General features: G+C 42.6%; 1 protein-coding gene across 1 annotated transcript in view; it reads right to left on the minus strand.

The window, feature by feature from the left end:
* Positions 1-685: 685 nt before the first annotated feature.
* The window catches only part of LOC137446493 (uncharacterized), a 39,051-nt gene continuing 12,263 nt past the window's right edge, over positions 686-27,473 (minus strand). Inside the window, exons 6-10 of the mRNA XM_068149161.1 lie at positions 5,416-5,527; positions 4,668-5,321; positions 3,396-3,666; positions 1,473-1,620; positions 686-880 (exon numbers count right to left, since the gene is read on the minus strand). Of these exons, the coding sequence (XP_068005262.1) occupies positions 686-880; positions 1,473-1,620; positions 3,396-3,666; positions 4,668-5,321; positions 5,416-5,527 (1,380 nt within the window). The remainder of the gene's footprint in view (positions 881-1,472; positions 1,621-3,395; positions 3,667-4,667; positions 5,322-5,415; positions 5,528-27,473) is intronic.

The raw sequence follows: 27,473 nt of genomic DNA on the forward strand, positions 1-27,473 counted from the left end.
ATCCAAATACCTCACCTGCCTTCCAGCTATATCCTCCTTCTGACCACTGATGGATACATGAATGAGAAGTCAGCTGCACTCAGGCTAAGTCTGTCAAATGCTTGAAAGTCTTCAGGTTCATCCTCCTGCTCTGTTGTGCAGAAAATCAGGAAGAATTGCTGCTAGAGTAATACTACAAATGTTAAAAGGTCTCTGGTGAAGAAAACAGATTTCTTTCTCTCTTAAAGACAGCTTTTCACATTCTCAGTGCTGTCTCCATTAGAAGCTTCAGTTTCCTGTGACCCTGCATTGAGTTGATCCAACTTGTGCTGTTTCTGTTTACTTCTGCTTTGTTTGCAAGAGTGTTAATAATTTTATCTTCTATTCTGGCTGACAACCACATATTAAGCAGGTTTCCTTTGCAATACAAGTCTCTCCATTTCTGAATGCTGTCAAATCTTAGGTCTTTTCATGGCTTTCAGTCAAGTAACAAAGGCATTCTTTACTAGCTGAATTTAAAACATTTTCTTGTCTTCCTCTTAAGCAAGTGTCACAGCTGATACCAGTGGCTTTTGATAATGGCATAGAATTAAAACTCTTGCTAGAGAAGAACCCTATACTGAGCTGGTACAAATGGAAATAAATCACATCATGCAGTTTCACATCTTCTTTAATCAGTAATAGCAAGCAGAACTCCTATGTCACTTCAGCTAGTGATAGTTGGGTTAACTATTTTTCCTATGAAGAGTGTGCTGTTTGTATCTCTGTCGAAAATCAGCATGAGGAATGGATGATTGAATTCAATAGTTGGAGGAAGAGACATGGGCATTATTTCAGCAGCAGTTGCTGCTGCTGCCTCGGTACCTCTCTCGTCAACATCTAGAGAAGCCTTATGAACAACCTAGGGGAAAAAAAACCAGAGAGTCATTCTGGGCAGACAGCAACCACCTGAGGAATGAAATAGACCCCTTTTAAAGCAGCCCAGCTTTGGAGGATCCACTGAGAAGTGAGTAGAGGTAGGAGATATGTAAACTGTATTGTAGTCATGGCTGTTTTAAATGAGGGCCAGAACAGAGCTACAGAAATCTCCTAAAACAAACAAAGGGTTCCAGACTATTTTCTCTCTGTCCCAAGTATTGGATGGAGGCTCCACTTTGGATGACTTTGTCTGCAACTCTGAAACTGAGTCTCCAGGTTGGGGGAACACACTGTGGTGGAATGGAGTGTTAGTGGCTCCCCTTGAGGAGCTGGGAGTTGATGTTCCTCATCACAGTCTTGTTAAAAAACAGACATGCAGCAAACTAATCTGATCTCTGCCATCACCAGGGGCCAAACTCCTTGTATAAGCTTGCAGGCTGAAGCCAAGTTGAGCTCAGCTGCAGGCAAGATGGGAGTCTGGAGATCCATGTAGCTGATGTTTCTGGATGCTATGACAGAGGGATTTGTCTTCATTCTCATGAAAAAAAGGAGAGGGTCAGCAAACATGGACTTACTTTAGAAACCTTCAGGTCTGGAGTGCCAGTGATGCCAGAGAGATCTGCCTGGTCAGTGAACACATCCACAATTCCCATCTTGCTAAGGGTATTTGTTATTTCATAGCTCCCAGAAATAGAAAACTTGGGAAAGTAGAGCCTCACCAACCTGTTAGGTAGAAATGAAACATGGAATGCAGTGAGAAGGATTTTTCACTGAGGTAAATGATGGTGAGAAAGCTGTGCAATTCCAAAGTGTCAAACCCCAAGGGGTTGGATCCTGAGTGTACAATGAGCACTAATTCAATTGCTGATTCTTCTCATGGCAATACAGTCACTGCCCTTCATTGTCATCATCATCACAGTAACAGTTGCGTTTATCTAGTTTTTTGGTGTGGCAAATCCGAGAGCACTCTGCAAAGGAGGACAGTAATAAGAGTGCCTACCTACAGCCAGAGTAGATGATGTGTGAAGGTGACAGCCTCTGTCACTCAAGCAGGTGAAGACCTGAAGTGGGGCTCAGATAAAGCCCGCTTGGGACAAGTGTGTCAAATGCCAACACTTCAAAACAAAGCAGTGGTTTTGGCATAACTGTGGAAATTGGCATGGCTCCAGGAAAGGTCTTTGGACATCCTACCTGCTAACTGACTTCCTTCCATGGGTTGGCCATGATTGAGTTTGCCTCTGACTGTGAGCTATCTGTAGACAGGCCCTGCTTGGTATGCTTTCTGTTGGATTTCTCTTTATGCTGTGAAGGGTCCTTGGAGCCTTCAAATCACCTACTGCAGTGATTACTTTTTAGGTAGCTCAAGTCTTTTGTTGTCTCACTCAGGAACAGCTTGGTTTGGATAGCAGAACAGATGGGATTCAAACCCCACTTCTGTATCCTTTATGAGATGCTATCAGAAGATGATAGCACCAAGTGTATTAGCACTAGCATCAAGATAATAATAGAACTGAAATTGTTGTTTTTCACAGCCTCTTTCATGAAGAAGGTGTTCCTGTATTGATCTTGAAGGAATTTGCACCAAGAATTTGTTTAGATAAAGATTTTCTTGATTTTGCAGCTAAGAGTTATATGGCTTTATTTTTTTCATATTTGAAGTATCATGTTATTAGCTCATATCCAGTTTGATACCCTTTGTGTTTTCATTAACCTTGATGGCATTTCTATAATGATGCACCAAGAATCATGGTTGTGAACTGCACACCTTCATTAGATGTGAATCAGGGCAGAGCTTGGCAAACTAGGCACATATTAACTTTGATATTACTCATCTACTGGTGTTAAGGTCTCTTCCTTCCCAGACAAACAAGGCTGTAAAATGTGTTAGCTGTTGCTAGTGTAATGGTAGGAGCTAACAGAACCTCATTATAATTTTATAGTTTCAAAACCAAAATGCCAGAAAATCAGGACACCCACAATTAATCACTAGCCTGTTCTAAAGAAACACTGTGTGCTGCAATGGTTCTTGTAAGGAAGATATTTGTGTAGGACATATTACATATGAATGCATTACTGTAAACTGTTTAAGTTATGATTCATTTAAGGTTGAGACATATGTCTGAGTCATAGTGTGTCAGTGACATCTAAGGGGTAGAACACATTAGCTGAAACTGCAGTATAGGTGATTTGCCTTCAGATTGTCACCTTCCCCTTCAGTCAATGGACTGTTTCAGAAATGCCAGTCAAGACATGCTATTTGGGACTCATGAGAGCCCATCAGGATGGCATCTGCTCTCATAGGGGCATCAGTAAGTCCCTCAGACATCAACAAAATAATAGTTAAATACAAACCAGCTGCAAGATTTTTACAGCTAGGGTACACAAGTCAAAAATAACGCACTTAGTTCCAGAATCATCAAGTCATAGTGTTTGCTTTCCCAAGACAGACAAAAGACTGTAAATCTAGATGCCGCTGCAGCTGACTGGCAGAAGATTACCTCTGGAAGAGATGGTCTGACCATTCCTGGATGATTTCTTTGACCAGAGTTTGCTCCAACTGCTTCATTCTCCCATTTGCTGGCAGAACCAGAAATGCAGTAGCACTCCCATTGTAATGAAGCCTCACCACAGTGCATGACAGCTCCTCATCAAAATAGAAGTCAAATCTGCCTGTCTGGTACATCATAGGGACTTTCACAGTAGTTTCATCATCCACAAAGAACTCCCTTTCTTCTGTATGCTCTGGTTTAAAAGGCTTTTCCCAGTTGCCTGATACAAAGAAGAATGCAACTGAATACCATACCATCATAAACTGAATTTTATAGAACTACTGATAATATTCACCTATTTCTCCTTTCTTTTCTTTTTTTTTTTCACTTCAGAATTTTCACACAGAATATTTATAAATGTCTATTGTGCTAGGACAAGAATCATTTACCTGGTTAAAACAGTGCAGTAGATTCCAATTTTACTTTTTTTCCCCTTTTTTTCCTTTTTTTCTCAGATGTCAGTAGTGAAGTAGTTAGGCATTCTATTTTGTACCTGTCACTGCTTTTCTGTTCAGGTGATCCAAATGGCTTTTCTGTAAGTCATCATTTAAGGGCTTACCTCATATCATCTATGTACTCACATGCCATACACATTTAATTTGCAGTTTATAGATAAAATTAATGTAAGATTTCACATCTGAGTGCTGAGGGTACGTCATCTAACCCACATCAGAAATGTACTGTTTCTGCTTTGTTCCTTAAAATGTCCTCCCCTGTTCATCACTAGTTTCTTCCATATATATAAATGACATAAATGACATAAATGTACATAAAAGAGTGTTATAGAAGGGAAAAAATAAAGGGGAAAAGAGTGTGTAGTAAATTAGGCCATCAAATCATGCTGACATTTAAAAAGAGGCATTAAAAAGGTTAGGTCATGCATGTGTCTCAGCATCTTTGCTGAAAATTGGAAGAATATGGAGCAATGGGACTTAAGGCTAAACCTATGAAAGCGAGCTCAGGCTGCTTGAGAGACTGCAGTTTGCAGCAGAGCTCCCATGGCTACCACCAAGAGAATCAAGCCTGCATGGCTCTCAGATGCCTCTCCATGCTGAGTGGCATCCTGGCACCTTTCTTCTGCCTCCAGTATGACATTAGGGGCTCTTCTGGCACAATAAAGAGCTTTTGGAATTCTTCTGAGAGCAATTTCCAAATGAGGTAGCTGATACTAGATCTGTTGATAAGAGTGAATAACATGAGTAGGAATCCTAGACACCTTACCTTTGAAGAAAACAAAGCTAGCCAGAAGCATTACAGTCTGTGGATCCATGTCCTTGACCAAATTAGTAATTTTTCCATGTGTTTTTCTCTCTATGTAATCATTGATCTGTTTCTCAGCCTCTGTGGGATTGCTAAAGTCAGTGGTAAAAGCCTCCAGCTGATACAGAGCTTCGGCATCATCTAAAAACTTTTTCAGAGGTTTCAGTTTCTCTGTTAAAAAGATGGCATTGCCCATGTTGAGCTGGACTCCGTTCTCAGGATGACTCAGCATGTGGATGAGGTTGTGGAAGCCCTCATGTATCTCTTTCTCCTGAATCTCTGTAAGGTTGAAGGCGAGTCCTTCCAGGATTTGAGTCTGAGTGGTTGATCGAGCCCCTAGGGCCAGCATAGCAAATGCAGTGGAGATGCTTACAGGAGAGAAGAAAATGTTCTTATTAGGTGCCTCCAGCGTAACTTCTTTAAAAAAACGAAATGCAAAGTCAGCATTGTTTGGCACTAGTTTGAGACAAGCAGTTGCTACACTTTTATGATGCATGTGATGTTTAGGTTCCTTTGGATCATGTCCATTGTGATAGCTGGGTGAGAGCTGACCATAGGTAACAGCATGAAGCCCAGCTAGTAGTAAACTTATGTAGAATGTGGTCTTCATCTTCATGTATTAAAGTCCTATGGAAGAAAGGGGAAGTTATTATGAAGGCAATTAAATTAATTAAGTAGAAATAGTTATTCTGTCATTCCTACTAAATACAAAATTTTAGCTCTTTTGTCTTCAGTCTCCATGTTCTCCAGATATTATCTGGCTTTCCCATGCCTCCTGGCAAGTCTCCACCAACTCTTTCTGCTACCCTCACCCTAAATATCTGCAAAGGCAAAATTCAGCATGGATTAGCTGAATACACAGCACCCTCAGCAGATCAGAGAACAGAGCATAATCCATGAGAAAGCACACCATAGCTAATCACTGGAGGGCTGTGATACCATGTGCTTTTGATACTAGCGGTGTAAGATAATTCCTGGGAAGCACATCATAGAAGAAGTTTGGATGTTTTGTAGGTAAAGTGAGAAAAAAGGAAATTCATGCAAATAGGCAGGAATCAAGAGCTACACCCAAAGAGAGTCTGAGCAAATAGACATGAAGGAGATTTTTAAATAAAGTTTTGGTCAGATTGGTGAGGCACCCTGTTACAAGAGAGGACAAATCATGGCAAACCAAATAGAAAGCCCTGTGTCTCTAAGGATAGGTTCTCCTTCAGTCTGAATATACATTATTTAAACAGGAACATGAAGTAACATGTTTTCTCTTAAGAGACAAACCAAACCATTGCAGTGGGCTCCTTTTCAGTGCAGCATAAGGTGTCAATTTCATTAACAAAAGCAGGACCTTGGTTTTATCAGATGCTCTTCTGGTCAAAGGGCAACACATTTATCAACCTGTTACACTTGGCTCTGGTAGCCGCATTCCTTTGCGGTGCTGACACTCTGCACTGTGTAAACACTAACAAAGGGACCTTGGAAATGTAGATATTAATGTCCCAGTGGGCCTCATTTCAGAGAATGAACCAAGAGCAATGAAATGGTAAGAGATTTGCAGAGGATTTTGGGAGATAATGAGCTGGATGTGCTAAAACTTGAGCAAGGAGAGACACACTGAACTGATTGCTGCTTTCTGTTCTGGCATGATTCAACTTGATAGACTGCCATCAGAAAGTGCTATGCTTATGGTCCTGCTTTCTCCATAACATCAAAGGGAGTGATTTGTATTAGTAGTTGCATATCCAGTATACAGTTAGACCTGCATAAGAACAACAAAATATTTTGGAGCTATAATAAAATACTCAAACATTTCTGTGTCTGACAAAAGTATTTCTGAAAAGCAGGCCTATTTGCAATAACACCTGCTGTGTTACTGACAAACAGAAGACCACAAGGGTTTGTGGTGAGAGTATTTTCCATTGCTTTTAAATTATAATTTGCCCTTCTCCAAGGGTGCTGGGTCATCTAATTTAAACTATACTATCTCCTAGAAAGGTTGAAGCAGATGATCCTTGGTTTCCCTTTTTATCTGGCATTCTAATATTGAAATGATATTTAACGTATCTAGCTAATCATAAGAGCTCTAATACTGAATATTTAAAACTGTTATCTGCATGCCAGTGTATTAGACATTGAAAAAAAAACAACTCTCAAAGCAACGCATCAGGGCTAAGCCTAGCCTATTTTCACATATCCAGCAGGATGATTCAGAAGCTACCTCTGGGTAAATTACTCACTGTGAACTATTTACTCAGCTGCAGCCCTAATTTATTAAGAATAACATGAATATCAAAGAATGAAACATTTAATTTGAAATCTAAGTTGCCACCTGTCCCCTATCTCATCACATTTAACATTTACTACAAAACACAGGAACTAGATGGACTTGTTAATACACACATTGAACTGCCGATTTCTATTCATTTGGAATACAAAGTAGGCCTCAAAATTATGATAAGTGGATATAGCGTGGTTATGCTGTAAGTGTTCTCTAAAATACCGGTTACGTTTTCCCGATGTTTTTCCTATCCTGATTTTTTTTTTTCCCCTCTATGTGGTCATGATGTGTTTGAATTTTGTGGTTAATTTACATGCTTTCATGAAATTAATTCCATTTTTATTACAGCTCTAAAATCACAGATAACTAAATACAATTTGAATCAGAATCATCCATCTGTTACTCAGTACTGGCAAATCAGCCCTCACAAAAATCTTTATAATGGTTGATTTTAAAAAGTATAAGGTTATGAAAGACACAGCAGCTGCAGTTTGTAAAGGTTTAAGACTATAAGATATAAGGGACCCACTCTATTAGGCCCTTCTTTGAAATGTAAGGCACTTTTATGACAGAATTTGAACCCTGTAAGCCCTTAGAATATGACTGGGGATTGTTACTTCATACTCACTATTTGCTGTTCCATTTGATATTACTGTAGCTTCTTGATTAGCGAGTGATAAGACAGCGATAAGCTGATGATGAGACTCTTTCAGTATGAAGAAGGTGCATATTTTCATATGGTCTTAATGACTGAGGAATTCTACCAAGCATACTTCCTTATTATTTATTAAAAAACGAAGACCTGAGGACCTGTGCTAAAAGGACATTAGGGAATTCCCATCTGAAGGGGCTAATTTTGCAGGACGCTTCCTGTTTTAAGCTCTTTACTTATATAAACCTAGAAAAAGAGTTTGTCCATAAACATGGGAGTAGGAAAGCTCTTCAATTCTGCTTACAATTCTACACTGAATTGTGGAACAGCCTGGAAGGAAACCCATCTAACTCTGTACTTTCTTTTCTTTGTCTATCTTAAGCAATGACAATGTATCTGTAATATTCAAGAAAAGATTGCTTTCATGAAGAATTATCAATCAAATAACACATTGGCACAAAAGCATGCTGACACCTGGAGAACAGTGCTCCTTCAAGCAATTTATCTGTAATAGACTTCATTATTATACTTTTTGAATATATTACCTCTTCCTTATCACACAGTCTTCCCTACCATGCAACCCAGAGCAGCAGTACTTATTTTGGAGAGTATATCCTAGAAAGAACGTGGAAAAATCTCTGGTTAGCTGAAGTTACCCTAGAATAATACCACCAGAAAGTATAGAAGTGAACTGGATGAAGTTTTCTGACTGACAGAACTTGCTTCTTTGTATATACAGCTAATTTGTCCACTTTAGGGATGATTTTAATCTCCATGATTTGGAGACACTATTCTGAAGACAATTTTCTGCCCTTAGAGTCCCACGTAACAGTCCAGGAGATGAATATTCATGTCATGATACCTTCGTAAGGGGTCCTCACCAATAAGTTCATTTCAGACAACCTGAAAATTTGCACAGCTCAGAAATACATGCAGGCACAAAATAGAAAAGCCGTTTGCTCACCAGGTGGTGCTGCTTCCCTCTTGATTGCCGTATCCAAAAAACTAAACCCACCAAATCCTCCAAAAAAACCTGTGTGTGAGAAACTAACCTCGGAAACCTACTGTCCAGGACTGTCATAGGAGCACCACAAACTCAGTTGTGCTTTCCTGGCCAGCCTGGAAGTTCTTTGCATACCTCAGTGTATGCACGTGGACAAGCTCAAGGGTTTCTTCCAGACTGACATGTACTTCTCTTACAATTTAGAGTTTTGATGCTTCTGTGGCTGAGGCCCCCAAGAAGGTTGCAAGTACAGGCCAAGGATATTGGATCCTGCAGAGAATCCAACCACTGGAACGATTTCATTAAAAGTAATTCCTTCTGTAGTAGAAACTTGGAAGACAGTCTAAACTATCCTTTAGAAATGTATGTGACTGTTCACAAAGCTGTTCCAAGTGTCATCTATTATCTTTCAGACAGCTTAGAACTGGAGACCTTGCCTGGGGAGTGCAACACCCACCTCCTGGGAGATACAACCTCCAAGGGTGGCATCACCCACTTCTAGGTCTCCTTTTACCTGGAAAGCAGGTAAATATGAGCCCTCACTCTTCTACTAGGCCATCATCAGTATTCACTGTTGAACATGAGTTACTTATTGCATATACTCAGGGATAAAGCATCACTGAGGCCAGAGCATAAAATAAGGTAAAAAAGAACCAGTGAAGTGGTTAGGGCAATAAGGTGGAACAGAGATTTTCTTCTCCCTGAAAAGCAGCAGCAGTCCCAATAATAGATTACACCAAGTTCCCAGTTCCTATTTTCCAATATGTACCTGACCACTGCCCAGTCTCTGGCTCCATGAACATATTGCCACACTGTGATCTTAGCTCCCCTGAGCATGTGTAGAACACCATTTTCACTCCTCTTTCAAAGATCCTGTAATCTGATGATTCAAGAATTAAGGAGATGTTTTATTTAAAAGGAAAGCAGACCTTAGATAGCTCATTCCCTAAACAAAGATATTTCTTGTAGACCTTGAATATAAAATCCTGCAGAATGAGTTAAAAAGGATCACCCATATATTTAAAATGAGCTCTAAGCACCCATCCTTAGGCTTTCAATGGAGCAGAGCCTGTTTCCTCAAGCAGGATGAACATGGTGGAAAAGCCCCAATTTTAGGTGCTTAGAATTTGCTGGCTCCAGAGACAACCTTGTTTCCCTGAAATTCTGTGAGACACCGTTCTCTGTCTTTTAGATTCTTACTAGATTCCTATCAGCCACCTGACAATATACAGGAATTCCATGCCTATGTCCTCTATATACAGCTGACAACATGAAAGCCTTTTCATCAGTGGAACATTTGTTAAGAGAGAGTTTGGTTTCAGTTCAACAGAACTCAATTTCAGTTCCCTAGGAAGGACTGAAAATCAATTGCAACAAGAAGACACGTTCTTGAAGACGCTATAAGAAACAAAAATCCCATTACTTACAGCAACTTCCTAGGATCCTGCTGTCTTCACTAGGACTACCCTGCAGCTCCCTCTCTTATTTATACAGTTAAATAGCATTATGAAAGCAAAGTGTCCTCTAGAAAACATTAACCAGGGCAGACAAGCATTATTACTTCAGGAATGGTGCAGTGTAAACAGTGAAGACAATTTTTTGGGGAAGGCACCTGACTTTTGCTGTATATGAATAGCCAAACCCTGGCTTTGGTTATAACAGTCATAAGAGTACTTTTGCATTTCTGCAGATCCTCCTGCTGGTAATCCAGGTCCTCACTCTAGCAAATATTTCATATGCATCATTAACTTCTGTAAATCACATGTATTCATACAGTAGAAATGCCAAAGTGAGTAAAATTACACACATACATAATACTAGACAAGAGCCTAACGAAAAGACGGCTGAAAGCATGCTGCAGACTGATCCCATCTCAGTGTTTTGATGGAGATTTTTTTCCTTTACATCAGCTTCTAATGGCTTTTATTGAGCATATTTAGTTTAATTGATCCACTGAATTTTAATTATGTGCATTGCCATTAATAAGGGCAATTGCTGGGGACATCACTGGTAAACTTAAAATTAAAACAGTAGTACTGATGTTTGTGGTGGCTGAGGGTTGCTTGAGGGATGGTAACATGATGGCAGAGATGGGAACTTGGGGGTCTATGGTACCCAGCATGCCTCAGCTGGACTGGTGTCACCTGGTACTTCACATAGCAATGCACTGAAGGACAAAATGTTGCCCTATATTCCATGTATGTAGGCTGGCATATGCTACAGCCACCGCCAAAATGCAGGCGAGGATGTGTCAGGATGGTATACCAGATCATGCTTTCCAAAAGGTGGACCCATGTGATAGAACCTCCTGTATTTTATGTGATCCCTCGTTCAAGCCAAACTTCATGCAGGAGGCTGTGCTCCAGCAGCACCCATGAAGGGGCTCTTCTAATGTGTGTATGGACTGGAAAAAGGTCACAAAAGTCAGTGCCAGATGAATACTTTCCACTCAGGAGGAGCAGCCCCTTGTGAGGCACAGGTTTGCCAGAGAAAAAATGCTGTGTTTCATAGAAATAGCATAATTTAGTTTAGAAAAGACCTTTAAGATCATTCTATCCAACTGTAAACCTAACACTGCCAAGTCCACAACTAAACCATGTGCCTAAGCACATCTATGTATCTTTTAAATACCTCGAGGGATGATGAGTCAACCACTTTCCTGGGCAGGCTGTTCCAGTGCTTGATAACCCTTTTGGTGAAGAAATTCTTCCTATTATCAAATCTAAACCTTCCCTGGTGCACCTCAAGGCCATTTCCTCTTGTCTTATCAGTTAGTACTTGGGAGAAATGCACCCACCTTGTTACAATCTCCTTTCACGTAGCTGGTGAAGATTGAGAAGGTCTCTCCTGAACCTCTTTTTCTCCAGAATAAACTACCCATATCCCTCAGCTGCTCCTCTTAAGACTTGTGCTCTGAACCCTTCACCAGCTTCTTTGTCCTTTGGACATAATCTAGCACCTCAGTTTCCTTCTTGTAGCGAAAATGTCTTTTATGGCAGTGTGTTTTAAGAGAAGAAAATCAGAAAGAAAAGTTTTATACTAGTAAATAGAATAACTATTTTGGTAGGAGCAAATGGAAGAATTCATTTTCCTCTGTTTTCCAGCAGGTATATTTGCACACGTGAAATTACCAGTAGGTACAGCTTGGAGGTTTATATGGATGCGGGGCTTCTGCAAATCCTTTCATTCTTGGCTCCTTTTCTCTTTTTCCTCTGTGGGCGTCTTTTACTTGTGCAAAGGTAAGCAGAGCAGTTCAGTGTAAGTTTTGATCCAGGCTGCTAGAACATGTATTTGAATTGTTTCCCAGCTGGTAAAATGTGCAGCCTGTTTCTCTTTAAGGTAGCAAATGAAAAAAGCCTCTAAAGTTACAGAGCTTTACCTAGAACTTGTGCAGACTGAAGATGAATACGTATCCCAAGAGGTGAATGAGAACACAATTAAAGGAAAAAAGGTGCACCCATGAGCAAAGTTTCTGAAAAAAGTAAAGAAAAACCAACTGACTTGATGTCTTTTAAGAGCAATTTAGTCTTGTACTTGAAAGTGCCCCTTATTTGCTGACGTTTCTATGGGAGTGCAAGAAGGAAACTAGTTGTATAAAATCTAGTCCCTATCAGTCTCCAATGTTATATGCAATGTGATACCAAATTTATTTTCCCTGTTGTATGCAGGCTTCATCCAACCATGTAAATTACCTTGAAATTTGCAAAGACTTTCAATATTTGATGGCAGCAAATGTTACATATAAACTTGCAGCTCTCTTCATGTGGAAGCAGCAGGCTTTTGCAGGCAGTGCTTTTCAGAATCCTTTAATTTTCTGCTCTTGTTCTGGAACATTAGGTGTCTTATTACTTTGAACCCAAAGTTACTTTGTTGTGTTGGACTTTTTTTGTTGTTGTTTGGGGTTTTTTGTTCTTCTTGTTTTCATTATTACTATTGCTATTGAAAGATCTTATAGAATCATAGAACTGTTTTGACTGGAAAAGTCCAGCTATTGACCTAACACCACCATGACCATTAAAACATGTCATGAAGTGACTCCATCACCTTCCTGGGCAGCTCATTTCAATGCCTAACCACTCTTTCAACAAAGAATTTTTTCCTCATATACACTCCTAATAATATTATTTCTTTTTCAGCAAGCTGGCAACATTAACAGAAGTTATCCAGCACGAATTCCCTTGCAAACCATGTGACTGTAGTCCAGCATTAATTAATTATTTAAATTAGAAGAGCTGTAGGCTTCCTTCTCTGCCAGAGAAATGCTTTCCACTTCTTTAAATATTTAATTAATTACCCTGAAAGCCATTTTAATAGGCAATGGCTGTAGTTGTTCTGATGGTGGCCTCTGGAGTAAAAAGAGCATGAGTCCCACATTCAATAGTGCTAAAATTAAATGACAGCGTGGAGCTGGGGAAGGCTTCATCCTTTTCTCCACTTCCAGGACATGTTTGTCTCTTGCTGTGTTTCAAATGGAAACACACTCGTGGTTATATGAACAGGTCAACAGTGACTTGCTGTAATGAGTTAACCACAGCACCAATAAAGATCAACTACAGCTGTGTCAAGTGTCTGCTCCAGTCATTGCAAGTGAAGACATAGTTTCATAGTTTCATAGTTTCATTCAGGGTTGGAAGGGACCACAAAGATCATCTAGTTCCAACCCCCCTGCCATGGGCAGGGACACCCCACACTAGATCAGGCTGGACAGAGCCTCATCCAGCCTGCTCTTAAGCACCCCCAGGGACGGGGCCTCAACCACCTCCCTGGACAACCCATTCCAGGGTCTCACCACTCTCATGGTGAAGAACCTCCTCCTCACATCCAGCCTGAATCTCCCCACCTCCAGCTTCATTCCATTCCCCGTAGTCCTATCACTACCTGAGATCCTGAGAAGTCCTTCCCCAGCCTTCCTGTAGGCCCCCTTCAGATATTGGAAGGCGACAATTAGGTCACCTCGGAGCCTTCTCTTCTGCAGACAGAACAGCCCCAACTCCTTCAGTCTGTCCTCACAGGAGAGGTGTTCCAGCCCTCTGATCATTCTTGTGGCCCTTCTCTGGACATGTTCCAGCACCTCCACATCCCTCTTGTAATAGGGGCTTCAGAACTGGACACAGTACTCCAGGTGGGGTCTCACCAGGGCTGAGTAGAGGGGGAGGATCACCTCCCTCGACCTGCTAGCCACACTTCTCCTGATGCAGCCCAGGATCTGATTGGCTTTGCGGGCTGCAAGTGCACACTGAGAGCTCATGTTGAGCTTTTTGTCCACCAGCACCCCCAAGTCTCTCTCCTCAGGGCTACTTTCCAGCCAGTCACTGCCCAGCCTGTATTTGTGCCTGGGATTGCCTCGACCCAGATGCAGGACCCTGCACTTGCTCTTATTGAACTTCATGAGGTTGGCTTGTGCCCACCTCTCCAGCCTGTCAAGGTCCCTCTGGATGGCTTCCCTTCCCTTCAGCGTGTCTGCTGCACCACACAGCTTGGTGTCATCAGCAAACTTGCTGAGGGTGCACTCAATGCCACTGTCCATGTCACCCACAAAGATGTTGAACAAGACAGGTCCCAGAACTGATCCCTGAGGGACTCCGCTTGTCACTGGCCTCCACTGGGACATGGAGCCATTGACAGCCACTCTTTGGGTGCGGCCATCAAGCTAGTTCCTTATCCTTCACCTTGAAGTTGCTTCTTCTTTGATTTTGTGCTGTATTCAGTTCTCACCCCCTGTCAGCCTCACAAAATAGGTCTGGGCTTACTCCAAGGGGGAGTGTCTCACTCAGACATTAATTCTCACCCCAATGAGGGGATGCACACATAGTACTGACCCCAAGCCACAGTGCAATGAGTCTCTACCCTTGCTTTCACTCTAGTACCTGTTTCTTTCTTCAATGCAGTTATTAATCCCTGGGTCCCAAGGATACTCACTTTCAATTGCTTCCAAAACTTTGGCTTTGAGTCTGCTTCCTCCTGTACTGTGGCTGTGGTTTAATGGTTACTTTAACCTTACAGAAGTGCAGGATGCTGCTGCCACAGGTGTCTCACTTTCCTGCATCCCTGCCATGTCTCTCCAGGATGGTCAAGGGGCTAGAGCCCAGGACAAGCAGGAAGAGGCTGGGAGAACCGGGCTGGTTCAATCTGGAGAAGAGAAGGCAAAGTGTGAGGTTGCAGCTGCTATCCTGACCTGTGTAACAGGCTACATTAAAGAGGAAAGATGGAGAGCGAGATGCACTGTGGTAGTGTTCAGGGAAGGTATACAAGCTTCAGCAGGGTAAATGCAAATAAGATGTAAGGAAAGTAATGTTCACAAGGGGTGAAAAACAAGGGCAGATCGCTGTGTAAGGCCATGAAATTACTGTCCCTGGAGGCATCCTAAACCTGACTAGACATGGCCCTGAGCAGCCTGAGCTATATTTCCGGCTGCTGCTGCTGTGAGCTGGTCATATGATTGAAAGACTTTCAGAGACACCTTCCAACTTAAACCATTCAGCTTTTCCAATAAAAATGATTGTGAAACCACACTCTCAGGACTCTCTGTCTTCATGTACACTTTTGCACTTCACTCTGAAGGGAAACATTGCTCCACTTCTCACTGCATGACTCCAGAGACTTGTCCCTGAAACACTCAGTCCCCTTGGAAGGTGTCATCTCCCTTGTCCTCTGGCATTCCCCAGCAGAGCCAGCACAAGGCAAAAAGACAGACTCCCTCCCGGCTGCCCAGACACAGGCTCTGCCAGATCTCAGCACACAATATGCATACTGGGAACAAACAAATCTGGTGGACCATCTGCCGTGCTCCCAGCATGACACAACTATGGCGGGCAGGACACACTCCTCTGTGATGCTGCCTAGGCTCAGGTTTGCAGTGCTGTGCACAACTGTGCTTTTTCCTGGGAGGCTTTGAAAGTTTCCAGTACAGACCGTGATTTTAGTAGAGATCCAGGTAGCTGCTTTGATTTCTTTAGATCTGTCTGTAATTAAGACCTGCTAATAACAGGGTTTTTAAAGCCTGTATGGGAGGGGTGAAGGAAAATGGTGAGTCTTGGAACAGGCAAACTGGAATGGGCTATTTTAAAGTTAGAAGTCGTTGCCAAGGAAACATTTGATACTGTCGGTTTCCTTCACCTATCTCCATTAATATGATAATTTTTCTGATGTGCCCTTAGTAGGGCATTCAAGCAGTTGTGATTTAACTGCCTTTACTTCTTTAGAGATGAAAGAGGCACAGATTCCTGCAATTGTCTCAACAGATCTGATTCTTTGCTGTCTAGCCTCAGGTCAAGATGAAACTTCTCCAAAGATGGACTTGTGTAATTGCAGTGGGGAGAGCTGTCTCTATTGACAAAATCGAATAGCAAAGGACAGAGACTGGAAAACAATCAAATGCATGCTGATGTGTTTTGGAAGGTTTGCAGGTTTGTTTGTTTTGTGTGGTGGTGGGTTTTTTGGTTTGTTTGTTTTTGTTTTTTCTCTCTTTTTTAAAAAATTATCTCAGTAGACATGTGGTCTGCTTTCTTGTGCCATGAATAAGCAATACATGAGTGTGTCTGAAAACAAGTGTTAACAGTTCTTTACCTTTTATCTGGGAAAATTTGTTTCCTCTCTGCGTCTGTCTTCAGTTGTTCCCTCTGGAGAAAGAAGAGGACAGCTCAGTGAACTTTTTGCTTCTGTGCTCTAAAATTATGTGGTCTGAACATAATCAGTGCTAGATCTTTATTTTGATAAAGTTGGTCACTTCACCAAAGGAAAGCCCTAGGTTTCTGTAGGTTTAAAATGCCTGCACACCTCTTACTCTCCCCTGAGACAGATGATCCATAAGAGATTGCAAACTGCCTGAGTGTTACCAGTTTTGGCATATGCCCCGTGGAAATGCTTTCTTCTTTCAAATCCCTCCTTAAAAGCACATAACTTCTGCCAAGATGCCTTTAGATCTTTTTGAAATGGGTAGGAAATTGGAGGCTGTCCACTCACAGAAATACCCAGCAGACTGACAATTACTTTTCTATTTACCTTGGTTTTAAACTCCAGCAGTCTACTATCACCTGTGTGTTAGGCTGATTGCTCCAACATTTGCATTGTCTTTTCTTCCTCCAGAATCTTATTCTTTGTCCCATCCACCATCTGTAGTAACTATCACATACTCAGACACCTCAGAAACAGCCAGCAGGGGATACTGCAAGTAATAAAATGTGGGATTCTTGGCTGCCATTGTCCAGGAGCCCTGACAGAGCACATTAACTGCAAACTCCTACAGTGGGGAAATGCCAGGGTGAAGGTGGCCATGCTGTACTTTTTTGGCCGGGGAGGGAAGTCGTGCTCTGCTGATACGATTTGATGTGACATTTCTTCAAAGGCAAAACTGAGCTCTTGTACCCGGCTGCTGCATCCTGCCCCTGGGCTGCGCTCTGCCTCCCCCTTCTGGTGTCTGCTCTTACCTCGTGTCTTCTCACCAATGATAATGAAAATACCATATCACTCTATATTCAGAACACCCCACCCAGGAAACTCTGTTTCTCCTTAATGTTGGATCACTGCAACTGTTGAAAATAGTTTCTAATCTCGCACCAATCTTGCAAGGCATATTTCGGTACCTTATGTAAGAATATGCCATTTAAGACAATAGGCCTTGCTAAACCTAAATATAACCCAGCTATTGCTTAGCTAAGCTATGCTTGAAGTCAGCTACTTCTTAATGACAAGGCTTGTCCCTCTGCCATTTGAGGGGATTAGAATGGTCTGATGTGGTTGACAAAAACATTTTCATTTTGTCATCCGGCCCTTCCTCCCCGCCCCCCTTGTTATTTATCATGTTATTTTCTAGATGCTTTACTAATATTTCCAGCACCTCTCCAAAAATCTAGAATTGGGCTGAGTGGCCTATAATTCCCTAACTTTTTTTTTTTTTTTAAGGAAGATGCTTTTTATTCTCAACACTGAACAAGGCATGCTGGGAGCTCCTGGAGGGCATCAACCCATCCAACTTCACCCAGAGGGGAGCCACCTGCTGCCCCAGGGCTCTGTTGTCCACAGAGCCTGTTATTCCTTCCTGAAAGAATACAGTATTTCTGACTGGCTGTGATTTCTTTATTGCTTAATCCTCTAGGCTAAGAAAAAGTATGTTATGGTTCACAATTCAGTGCTTTATCCCCATCTAAAATAACAATAGAGAAAGGTGCAACTGAAAGGGTACTTGTGAAATTGTTTTTTCCTGTGGCTCAGATTTTTCTCTGGACAGTTATTTCTGTCCCCTCTTTTCATTTGTGCTTTAACAGGTGGCATGAAAAAACCTCTAGCTTTTCCTCAGGAAGGCAACCATAGAGGAAGGCCCAGAGAATTTATACTTGTATGCTTTAAAATTAAGATTTATTTTTTTTTAATATAACATTTCCACTATTATTTCTGCAAATAATAATATTGGCCAATACAATTTTTTAACGTTTTCTTGCAAACCTCCTTTTGATTCCCACTTGTCAGAGAGTTACTGCACTTGAGTTCATAAATGCTCATCAGTATTCACTGTGTTGCAGCTGAAAACTGCATGGTCCCTCTCTCTGGAAAGCCTCAGCATGGTATCTCTGGAGTTTATATCACATCAAACTTCCCTGATTTTGAGAGGCCTCGCCATTCTTCTGGCTCTGCATAAGGGGCTCCAAGTGCTGGGTCAGACAGGGCCATGAGATACTGGAAGTTACTTTCCTCCAACTTGTCTCTGAGCTGGAGTCTTTGCCTACAGCATGTGCTCCTTCGTGGGCATTAGTATCACATTGTGTCCATAGGATTTCCTTGGGACCCCAGAGGTGGCTGAGCACAATCCAGGGGGTGCTGGGTGACATCACTGAGTGAGCCCTGGCAGGGCTGCACCTACTATTTGTGCATTGTGCTTTTTACAGCTGAGAAAAATGATGTTGGCAAGAATTTTTGCCTTGTCTGCAGGATCAAAACCAGTAATTTTCTCACATATTTTCTGGTTTTTACAGCTGCTGTTCTACTGCTCAGTTTTGATGAAGTGCTAAAGGTCATGAGAGAAGTCATCTGCTTCATAATCAGCTTTCACATCTGTAACAGTTGAAGTCACTTATCTGTGAACATGATATTTCCCATATTTAATTTTATGAGGACATTTTATGAATAACTTAGCAATTTAATGAGATGACACAATCTCATGCCTCTCTCCTTTTCCTCAGCTCTCTGGCAAATTAAACAAAAAGCCTTTTTGTGTTCTGATCAGCATGGCAGATCTGTTACCCAACACTAACACTGCAAAAGCAGTGGAAATGTTAATGGGAAGAAGAAAGTGTTTCAGAAATTAGTGTTTGACTTACATGCTGTGTATTGTCAGGCTGATCTGTATCTGTGTGATGATCATCTGCACCTGAGCTACTGTGCAGGAGGGATTGTGGCAGTGAGAGAGCTCATGAAGCCAAAGAGCATTACAGATACCCCCAAATTTCTCAGCTCACACATTGCTGCAGGTCAGGGAGCTCAGGAAGGATTTGCTACTGACATGATGTTGCTACCCTCTATTTGCTGTGGTCCTGTTGTGAGAGAGCAAATTCATCTCCCTCTATTTAAAAGGGATCCTTCTGGCTAGGTGCCTTGCCAGACCTGAGGAAAAATGCTTCTTGTGCTTCTGTTCAGCTTTTCCTGCCATTTGTATATTCCCCTGCTATATTACCAGGTGCCTGAGCTATTCATGACTTTTTTTTTCCCTTTCAACATTACCCTAAGTTGTGACTTTAAATTGTGTCAATAGAAGATGAAAAAAACCAAACCAAAACACCAACAAACAAGCCAGAAAAACAAAACAGAGAACTCACATTCTTGTGCTTGAGATAAGACCACAGACATTCTTGTACTTCAGATAAGAAATATCCAGCACTTTTCTGAAATGAAAATAAAGTGCCTCCCCAAAAGAAAATGCAATGATAGTAACACAACATCTGCACAGGGGTTCTTGACACACATTTGTCAGCGCTACTTAAATTCTGTGTTTCCTAATGCCTAAATAGACAGTTGTGCAAATTCAGCATTCATCTAGCTCTGATTTTAGTTGACACTGATTGTATTTTGTTTGCTCCTATCTACAAGATGGTGATCACAGCAAACAAACCTAGCTGGTCTTGACCATCACCGTGAGTAACCTGGGCAATCATCCAGCACAATCTGGCCAAAGAGTGCACAGTGTGCACTGATACTAGCAGGCAAGAGTTAGCCCATGTCTTCTCATGAAGAGGAATGGCCTGAAATATCTTTTATTCAGTAAAAGTGTGTTTTCATGCCTACTGTAATTGTGAACCTTTGTTTTGCTTATATGAGATGACTTGTGTGATTTTATTAAGCTTCCTGTTATTATAATTTCTGCCTTTCTTTGTGGCAGCTCAGAAACTCACCCAGCTATTGGGGATGGTGGTCCAGAAGGTAATCAGAGATTGCAAGCTAAAAGGAACAGATAGGTACTGCTACCGATGGCCCCTTTAGGCCCCTGAAGGTTTCAGTTTGTGGAAACTCGGGACTCCAGAGGTGTCTGAGCACAAGCTTCTAAATCTAGCCATTTGTTGTAGACTTTTACTCCAGCTCTAGTCAATTATTTCCAATGCATAGGGAGGTCAGAACAGCAAAGGTCTGTGAGTCTGTTCTGTTTTTCATATTCCTTCTGCTGTTGAACGGTGTTATAAACCCAGACTATACCATAAACATTAACCAGATCAAAGACAGATAGTCATTCCTGAGGAACAGCAAATAACCTAGACCTTGCCTATGCTTCTTACATATAATGAGGGACTTTCCACTTACAGGGAGGTCAACTGCATTGCAAAGAGAGAAGAGCTTCTGACAGGGTGAAATGCTCCTGTCAAAACTCATCTTCAACCAAACATGTTGTGTTGTGTTGCTTAGAGGAATTCCTGAAACTTTTGCTGAATCTACTGAGTAGTTTCTCCCCAGATAGTTTTTGGAGGAAAATTTAAAGTGTTTAGTTTTGACAGTTTCTGAACAGGAAAAGTATTTTTAAGAACTTCTTTCAAATTTTGTCTGACACTTGTAATACCTATCCCAGCTCAGTAATGTGCTGTTTTCAGCTGTGGTCAGACAAAACATGCTGATTGCTTCTGCACATTTGCTGAGAAATTGAGAAGTGGCTTTCTGATGATGTCTTTCATCCAAAGGGCAAATTTGAAACTGGTTGTTAGCACCAGGCTGGCATGGTGTTTCATTCACTTGGGAGCAGATCTGGGGGTGAGACTGGTGGGGATTAGGAAAGGGTGCAGAGGGCTATGAACAGGCTTCAACTTGCCTCCAAAAGGGAAGGCTTCCATCCCACGCACACTCTCTTCAGCAGCAGCTGAGCCCTACTTCTGGTGAAATAAACTCCCTAATGACATGAATGCACAAGGAAGAGATGACAGAAATTCTGCATGGAAAATTCTGGTAATCAACTTCTATGAAATAATATAAATATCATTGCTCTTAAGAAACTTGTTGGAGGTTTTTTGTTTTGTTTGGGGTTTGGTGTTGTGTTTTGTTTTTTTCTGGGTTTTTTGATGGCTGTGAGAGAGCATCTGGTCCCAGGTCTGAGATGGAAATCAGGCAACTCAGTCAGTCAGAGGAGGCCCCGTGTCTCTTTGATAGTATATGAAAAGGGTGATCTAGAAAGGTGAAATGTAAAATTATTTGCTCAATACATTGAATTCAACTTTGCAAAAACTGCAGAAGACTGCAGTTCTGGTCAGCATCAAAAAGAGAATTTGTATGGAAGAAAACCAATAAGAAACTTCAGATAGGTCATGAGATGATAAATGCATTTTGCAATCTACAGGTCTCTAAAGCACATCCTTTATAGATTCTTTTTATTCCTTAGACCTGAAACAGAACACTTTGTTTAAGATCCCTACTTCTTAATAATAATGACCAGCTGGTAGTGCTCCTTCAGTTTATGAGCTGTGAACAGTAGAGAGAGAGAAGAACCAGTGGGACTGTAGTTCATGGAGTGCTGACTCACCCTAGTAGTAAAAGCATGTTGGACTCCTGGCACCTTCTTATGTGGCAATCCAATAGCCAGGCATTTATCATGATCAGTACAGATAGCAGCATGAATGTCTTTTAGTGATGCTATTTAGCCTTCCTACACTGTTTTCTATTTTGCCTATACATAAGGCAAACCATAAGCAATAGGAACTAAGAGGCAGCAACTTTGTCTAGAGTATTTTAGTGTATGAACACCTGAAGTATTAGAATAAACCTTTATTAGAATAAACCAAACCAGGTTGGAAGAGACCTTCCATCAGATCATCGTGTCCAACCCATCAACCAATCCAACCCACCCAAACAGCTAACCCATGGCACCAAGCACCCCATCAAGTCTCCTTCTGAACACCTTCAATGACAGCGACTCCACCACCTCCCTGGGCAACCCATTCCATAGCGCAATCACTCTTTCTGTATAGAACTTCTTCCTAACATCCAACCTGAACCTCCCCTGGCGCAGCCTGAGACTGTGTCCTCTTGTTCTGGTACTGGCTGCCTGGGAGAAGAGACCATCATCAGCCTGTCTACAAACTCCCTTCAGGTAGTTGTAGAGAGTGATAAGGTCACCCCTGAGTCTCCTCTTCTCCAGGCTAAGCAGCCCCAGCTCCCTCAGCCTCTCCTCATAGGGCTTGTGTTCCAAACCCCTCACCAACTTTGTTGCTCTTCTCTGGACTCGTTCCAGCAAGTCAACATCCTTCCTAAACTGAGGGGCCCAGAACTGGACACAGTACTCGAGGTGTGGCCTAACCAGTGCAGTGTACAGGGGCAGAATGACCTCCCTGCTCCTGCTGGCCACATTGTTCTTAATGCAGGCCAGGATGCCATTGGCCCTCTTGGCTCCCTGGGCACACTGCAGGCTCATGTTAAGCCTACCATCAACCAGCACCCCCAGGTCCCTCTCTGCCTGGCTGCTCTCTAGCCACTCTGACCCCAGCCTGTAGCACTGCATGGGGTTGTTGTGGCCAATGTGCAGAACCCGGCATTTGGATGTGTTAAATCTCATGCCGTTGGATTCTGCCCATCTGTCCAGCCTGTCGAGGTCTCTCTGCAGAGCCTCTCTACCCTCCAGCAGATCAACTCTTGCCCCCAGCTTGGTGTCATCAGCAAATTTACTGATGATGGACTCAATGCCCTCATCCAGATCATCAATAAAGATGTTAAAGAGCACAGGGCCCAGCACTGATCCTTGGGGCACACCACTAGTGACTGGCTGCCAGCTGGATGTGGCACCATTCACCACCACTCTCTGGGCTCAGCCCTCCAGCCAGTTCCTAACCCATCGCAGTGTGCTCCCGTCCAAGCCATGGGCTGACAGCTTGGCCAGCAGTTTGCTATGGGGGACGGTGTCAAAGGCCTTGCTGAGGTCCAGGTAGACTACATCAACAGGCCTCCCCACATCCACCAGGCAGGTCACCTGATCGTAGAAGGAGATCAGGTTGGTCAGGCAGGACCTGCCCTTCCTAAATCCATGCTGGCTAGGTCTGATCCCTTGGCCATCCTGTAAGTGTTGTGTTATTGCACTCAGGATGACCTGTTCCATGATCTTGCCTGGCACTGAGGTCAGGCTGACAGGCCGGTAATTCCCTGGCTCATCCAACCGGCCCTTCTTATGGATGGGCACCACGTTGGCCAGCTTCCAGTCCTCTGGGACCTCGCCAGTGAGCCAGGACTGCTGGAAAATTATGGAGAGTGGCTTGGCCAGCTCATCTGCCAGCTCTCTCAGCACCCTAGGATGAATCCCATCTGGTCCCATGGACTTGTGGGGATCTAGGCTGCTAAGGAGAGTTCCAACCACCGCCTCATGGAATATAGGGAAACTGTGCAGCTCCCTGGCTCCTTCTGCTAGCTCTGCAGGCCAGCTGTCAGGAAGACGTTCTGCCCTTCTAGTAAAAATTGAGGCAAAGAAGGTGTTAAGTATCTCTGCCTTTTCCTTATCCTTGGTTACAATGTTCCCCTCCGTATCCACCAAGGAGTGGAGGTTTTCCTTCCCCTTCCTCTTACTATTAATGTATTTATAGAAGGACTTTTTGTTGTCCTTCACAGTAGAGGCCAGTTTAAGCTCCAAGTGTGCTTTTGCCTCCCTAATTCTCTTCCTACAAGACCTAGCAACATCCTTAAACATTCTGTGGGTTGCCTCCCCTCGCTTCCAAAGGTGATACACCTTCTTTTTTTCCCTCAGTTCCATTAAAAGTTCATGAACCATCCAGGCTGGCCGTCTGCCCCGGCGGCTCATCTTCCGGCACATTGGCACAGCCTGTCCCTGAGCCTTCAACAATTCTTCATTGAAGTAGGTCCAGCTCTCCTGGACCCCTTTGTTTTTAAGGGCTTTATCCCAAGGAACCCTCTGAATTAGTTCCTTGAGTAACCTGAAGTCTGCCCTCCGGAAGTCCAGAGTGGAGGTCTTCTTGCCGCCCCTCTTAGCTTGACCAAAAACCGAGAATTCAATTATCTCGTGGTCACTGGACCCCAAACACCCTCCAACCACCACATCGCCCACCAGTCCTTCCCTGTTGGTGAAGAGGAGGTCAAGCATAGCCTTGCCCCTGGTAGGCTCTCGCAGCACCTGGATAAGAAGCTGTCCTCCATGCATTCTAAGAACCTTCTAGACTGTCTCCTCTCTGCCGTGTTGAGTTCCCAGCAGATGTCAGGCAGGTTGAAGTCGCCCATGAGAACAAGGTCCGGAGATCTTGAGACAGCCCTAAGCTGCCTATAGAATGCTTCATCAACATCTTCCTCCTGGTTGGGTGGTCTATAACAGACTCCAACCAGGGTGTCTGCCCTGCTGGTCTTCCCTCTAATTCTTATCCACAAGCATTCAACCTGATCGTCCCTAGTCTCCATCTCAATGGCATCTAGTGCCTTCCTGATGTAAAGGGCTACCCCTCCACCCCTTCTTCCTCGCCTGTCTCTCCTGAAGAGCTTGTAACCGTCAATTGCAGCGCTCCAGTCGTGTGAGTCGTCCCACCACGTCTCTGTGATGGCAACTATATCATAATTTTCCTGCTGCATCAAGGCTTCCAGCTCCTCCTGTTTGTTACCCATGCTTCGTGCATTAGTGTACATGCACTTCAGCTGGGCTGCTGGTTTCACCTCCGACTCTAGCTTGTCGCCCCCAGACTCTTGTCTGAGAGGACTCTTTTCAGCCCCTTCCCCCTTCGAAACTAGTTTAAAGCCCTGTCGATGAGACCCGCCAATTCCCTACCCAGGATCTTTTTATCTTTGGGGGACAGTAGCTGCTGTTCATCGCTATTGTCTACTACTATGTCAGCAGGGTAAGTGATGGGCATTGGCTGTGGATCTTTTCCACTTTCATTTGGGAATGTTGCTCTTTCTGCTTTCTGTGGTGGTCAGAAAGGGACTGACATGGGGCTGCATCATGGGGCCTGGCCACAGCACACTGAAGAAGAACTGTGCTCACTTTCCTCTGGGACCATTCACTTCTCTGGGTCATGCAAGTAGCATGGGATATGAGAATCTGCCTGTATTTTCCAAATGGCCAAGTCCTGCTGCTATCCTGTGTTGTCATCTTCAGCATGCTTTCAGCACCACTTCTTTCTAATCTTCTTAATGGCCTGTTTACCTTATCTTCCCCCTTACCTCTTCAGTCACTTGCACAGAAAAGGCCCTCATATTGATTCTCCCCATTGTCACTAATCCTTTCATGGTACTCAGATCCCTGCCTTCTGACCCCACCAATACCCAGAAGTAGGATGTCCGCTTTGGGCTGCAGATTTGCTTTTGAGCCTCCTGATTCTCTCTACAGAATTTCTCTATGAGACTCCCTGGGTTTATTCCTTGCTATGAGGTCTCTGCTCTGATGGGATCTATGTGCTGAAGTACACAGACTTGTCATCCCTGTAGTTATCTACTAATGATAAGAACTGTTTTTTCCTAAAATTCCTGCAGCTTTCTGTAACTTGTTCTCAGTGATCTATATTTGCCCCATTGATGTTTCCTTGAAAGTTTCATCCAAAGTCATTTGGACAGCAGCAAAAACCTCATCTGATGTCTTAGCTGGATAAAGAAGAATTGCATGAATGATCTATTGAATGGGTTAATCTATGACAGACAACTAATATGAGTTTAATGTCCCCAGCTACTAAAATCTAATGGCAACAACAGCACTTTCAGAAGCACCCCATCATGTTCAACTGACATTTACTGCTTTTTGCACTGTTTTTACACTGTTTGAAGCTTAAACAGTGAACACATTGTTATACATTAAACAGAGCAAATAAAGCCATCACTGTAGCTGTAAAGCAAGTAGTGACAATAGCGCTTGTCTGAACACAGACAAATACCTAATGCACACCAGCATGAGAGAGCAAAACCACCACTTACTGAGCATTCCTGAGTCCCAATGGTTCTGCTGTTTCTTGTTGCCTCCTAAGATTCATGCCAGAAATGAAGAACAATGGGATTTTCACACAAATTCTCTTGGACAGAGTCTGGCAGGCTGCAGCAAAATACTCTCTTTTCTCTGCTGTTCTAATACAAAGTCTTTAAATAAAAGCCAACAGCAGCATGGCTCCAAATTCAGACATAGCAAGTACAGCTGTTTTATTTTCATAAATCCTGGAAATCCTGACAACTTATAATGCTGGTTTCGTGTGGCAGATGCAACACTTCTTCCTGAAACATCTTCTCTAAACTGTATCTCATGCTTGAAAAATCAGCCTCTCCCTTTGATGCTGTCACTTTTATCCTCTTCTCCACGTTTGTTTGCTATAAATATGTTTAATATTTCAGTCAAGGCATGGTAAACATTTTGTGCCTCAAACAGTTACATTTTAAAACCTAGAGAAATTATAATAATTACAGTCAAAGTAGAAGCCAACTATATTTTGTGTCATTTTGTGTCATTCTTTGAATAATGGTAGACACTAAGATGATCACAAATATCAAACTGTGCCTATTTTATTTTCTTCCCTGTCTAAGTACATGAAGAACTTTCCCTAGTTTACACCTTTAGGATTATTTAAGCCTTTAGACCAAAGCTGCCATCATAGCGTCATGATGAGATGTCCCTTTGTTAAGGCTCAGTAGGAATCCTTTAAATGACAAGTTGACAAATGAAGAGGATTAGTTCCCTGGACATTACTTATTCTGATTGTATCCTTTCTAAAACATGCCTAGAAATTTAGATCCCTGTATCACAAAAGCCTCAGCAGAATGTAAAAGTTAGTGGAAACAGCCTAGAGTTCTCAGGAAGTAAAACTATGTGCCAGATTTGGTAAAAATGCTTCAATTTCCAGTCCAGAAAGACCAGTCCAGAGGAGTATGCATGTTAACTGTTAGTCAGGATGGTACTTACTTGATAAGAACACAGGTTCTTATCATCACATATAGATCAGATATATCAGATACTCAGAGGAACACAGAGCAGTTAATGACAGCGAGTTCATTATATGACTGGGAAGTCTATGCATCCATGTACAAGAACAATTCTGAGTTCAGCTGTATTAAAAATGTGACATAAATAATCCTTGGGTTAGTGTCTAACCTTGCATAACTTCTGTGACTTCCATCCCTGACCACCATGTTGATACACTTCCTGGTTTGATAGCTTCCACTTGCTTATGTTAAGCCAGATGGAGTCTCAGCTGGCATTGCCACTTTCAGCCAGCAGCCAGGCTGTTGTGAAAAAGCATATATCAATAGAATGTTATGGGCATGCATTTTGTTTCCTCTGGTCCACAAATAAGATAATCTCTCTAATCATTCCTTAGAAGTCTCCCTTGAACACAGAGCCCATAAACATGCTATTTCACCAATAAACTACTTTTAGTACTGAAGAAGCTAAGTAGGGGAAGTTTTTCACACTGA

This window comes from Melanerpes formicivorus, unplaced genomic scaffold (genome assembly GCF_026170545.1).
Source record: "Melanerpes formicivorus ecotype bairdi unplaced genomic scaffold, bMelFor1.0.p_v2 SCAF_17, whole genome shotgun sequence".
NCBI classification, from domain to species: Eukaryota; Metazoa; Chordata; class Aves; order Piciformes; family Picidae; genus Melanerpes; species Melanerpes formicivorus.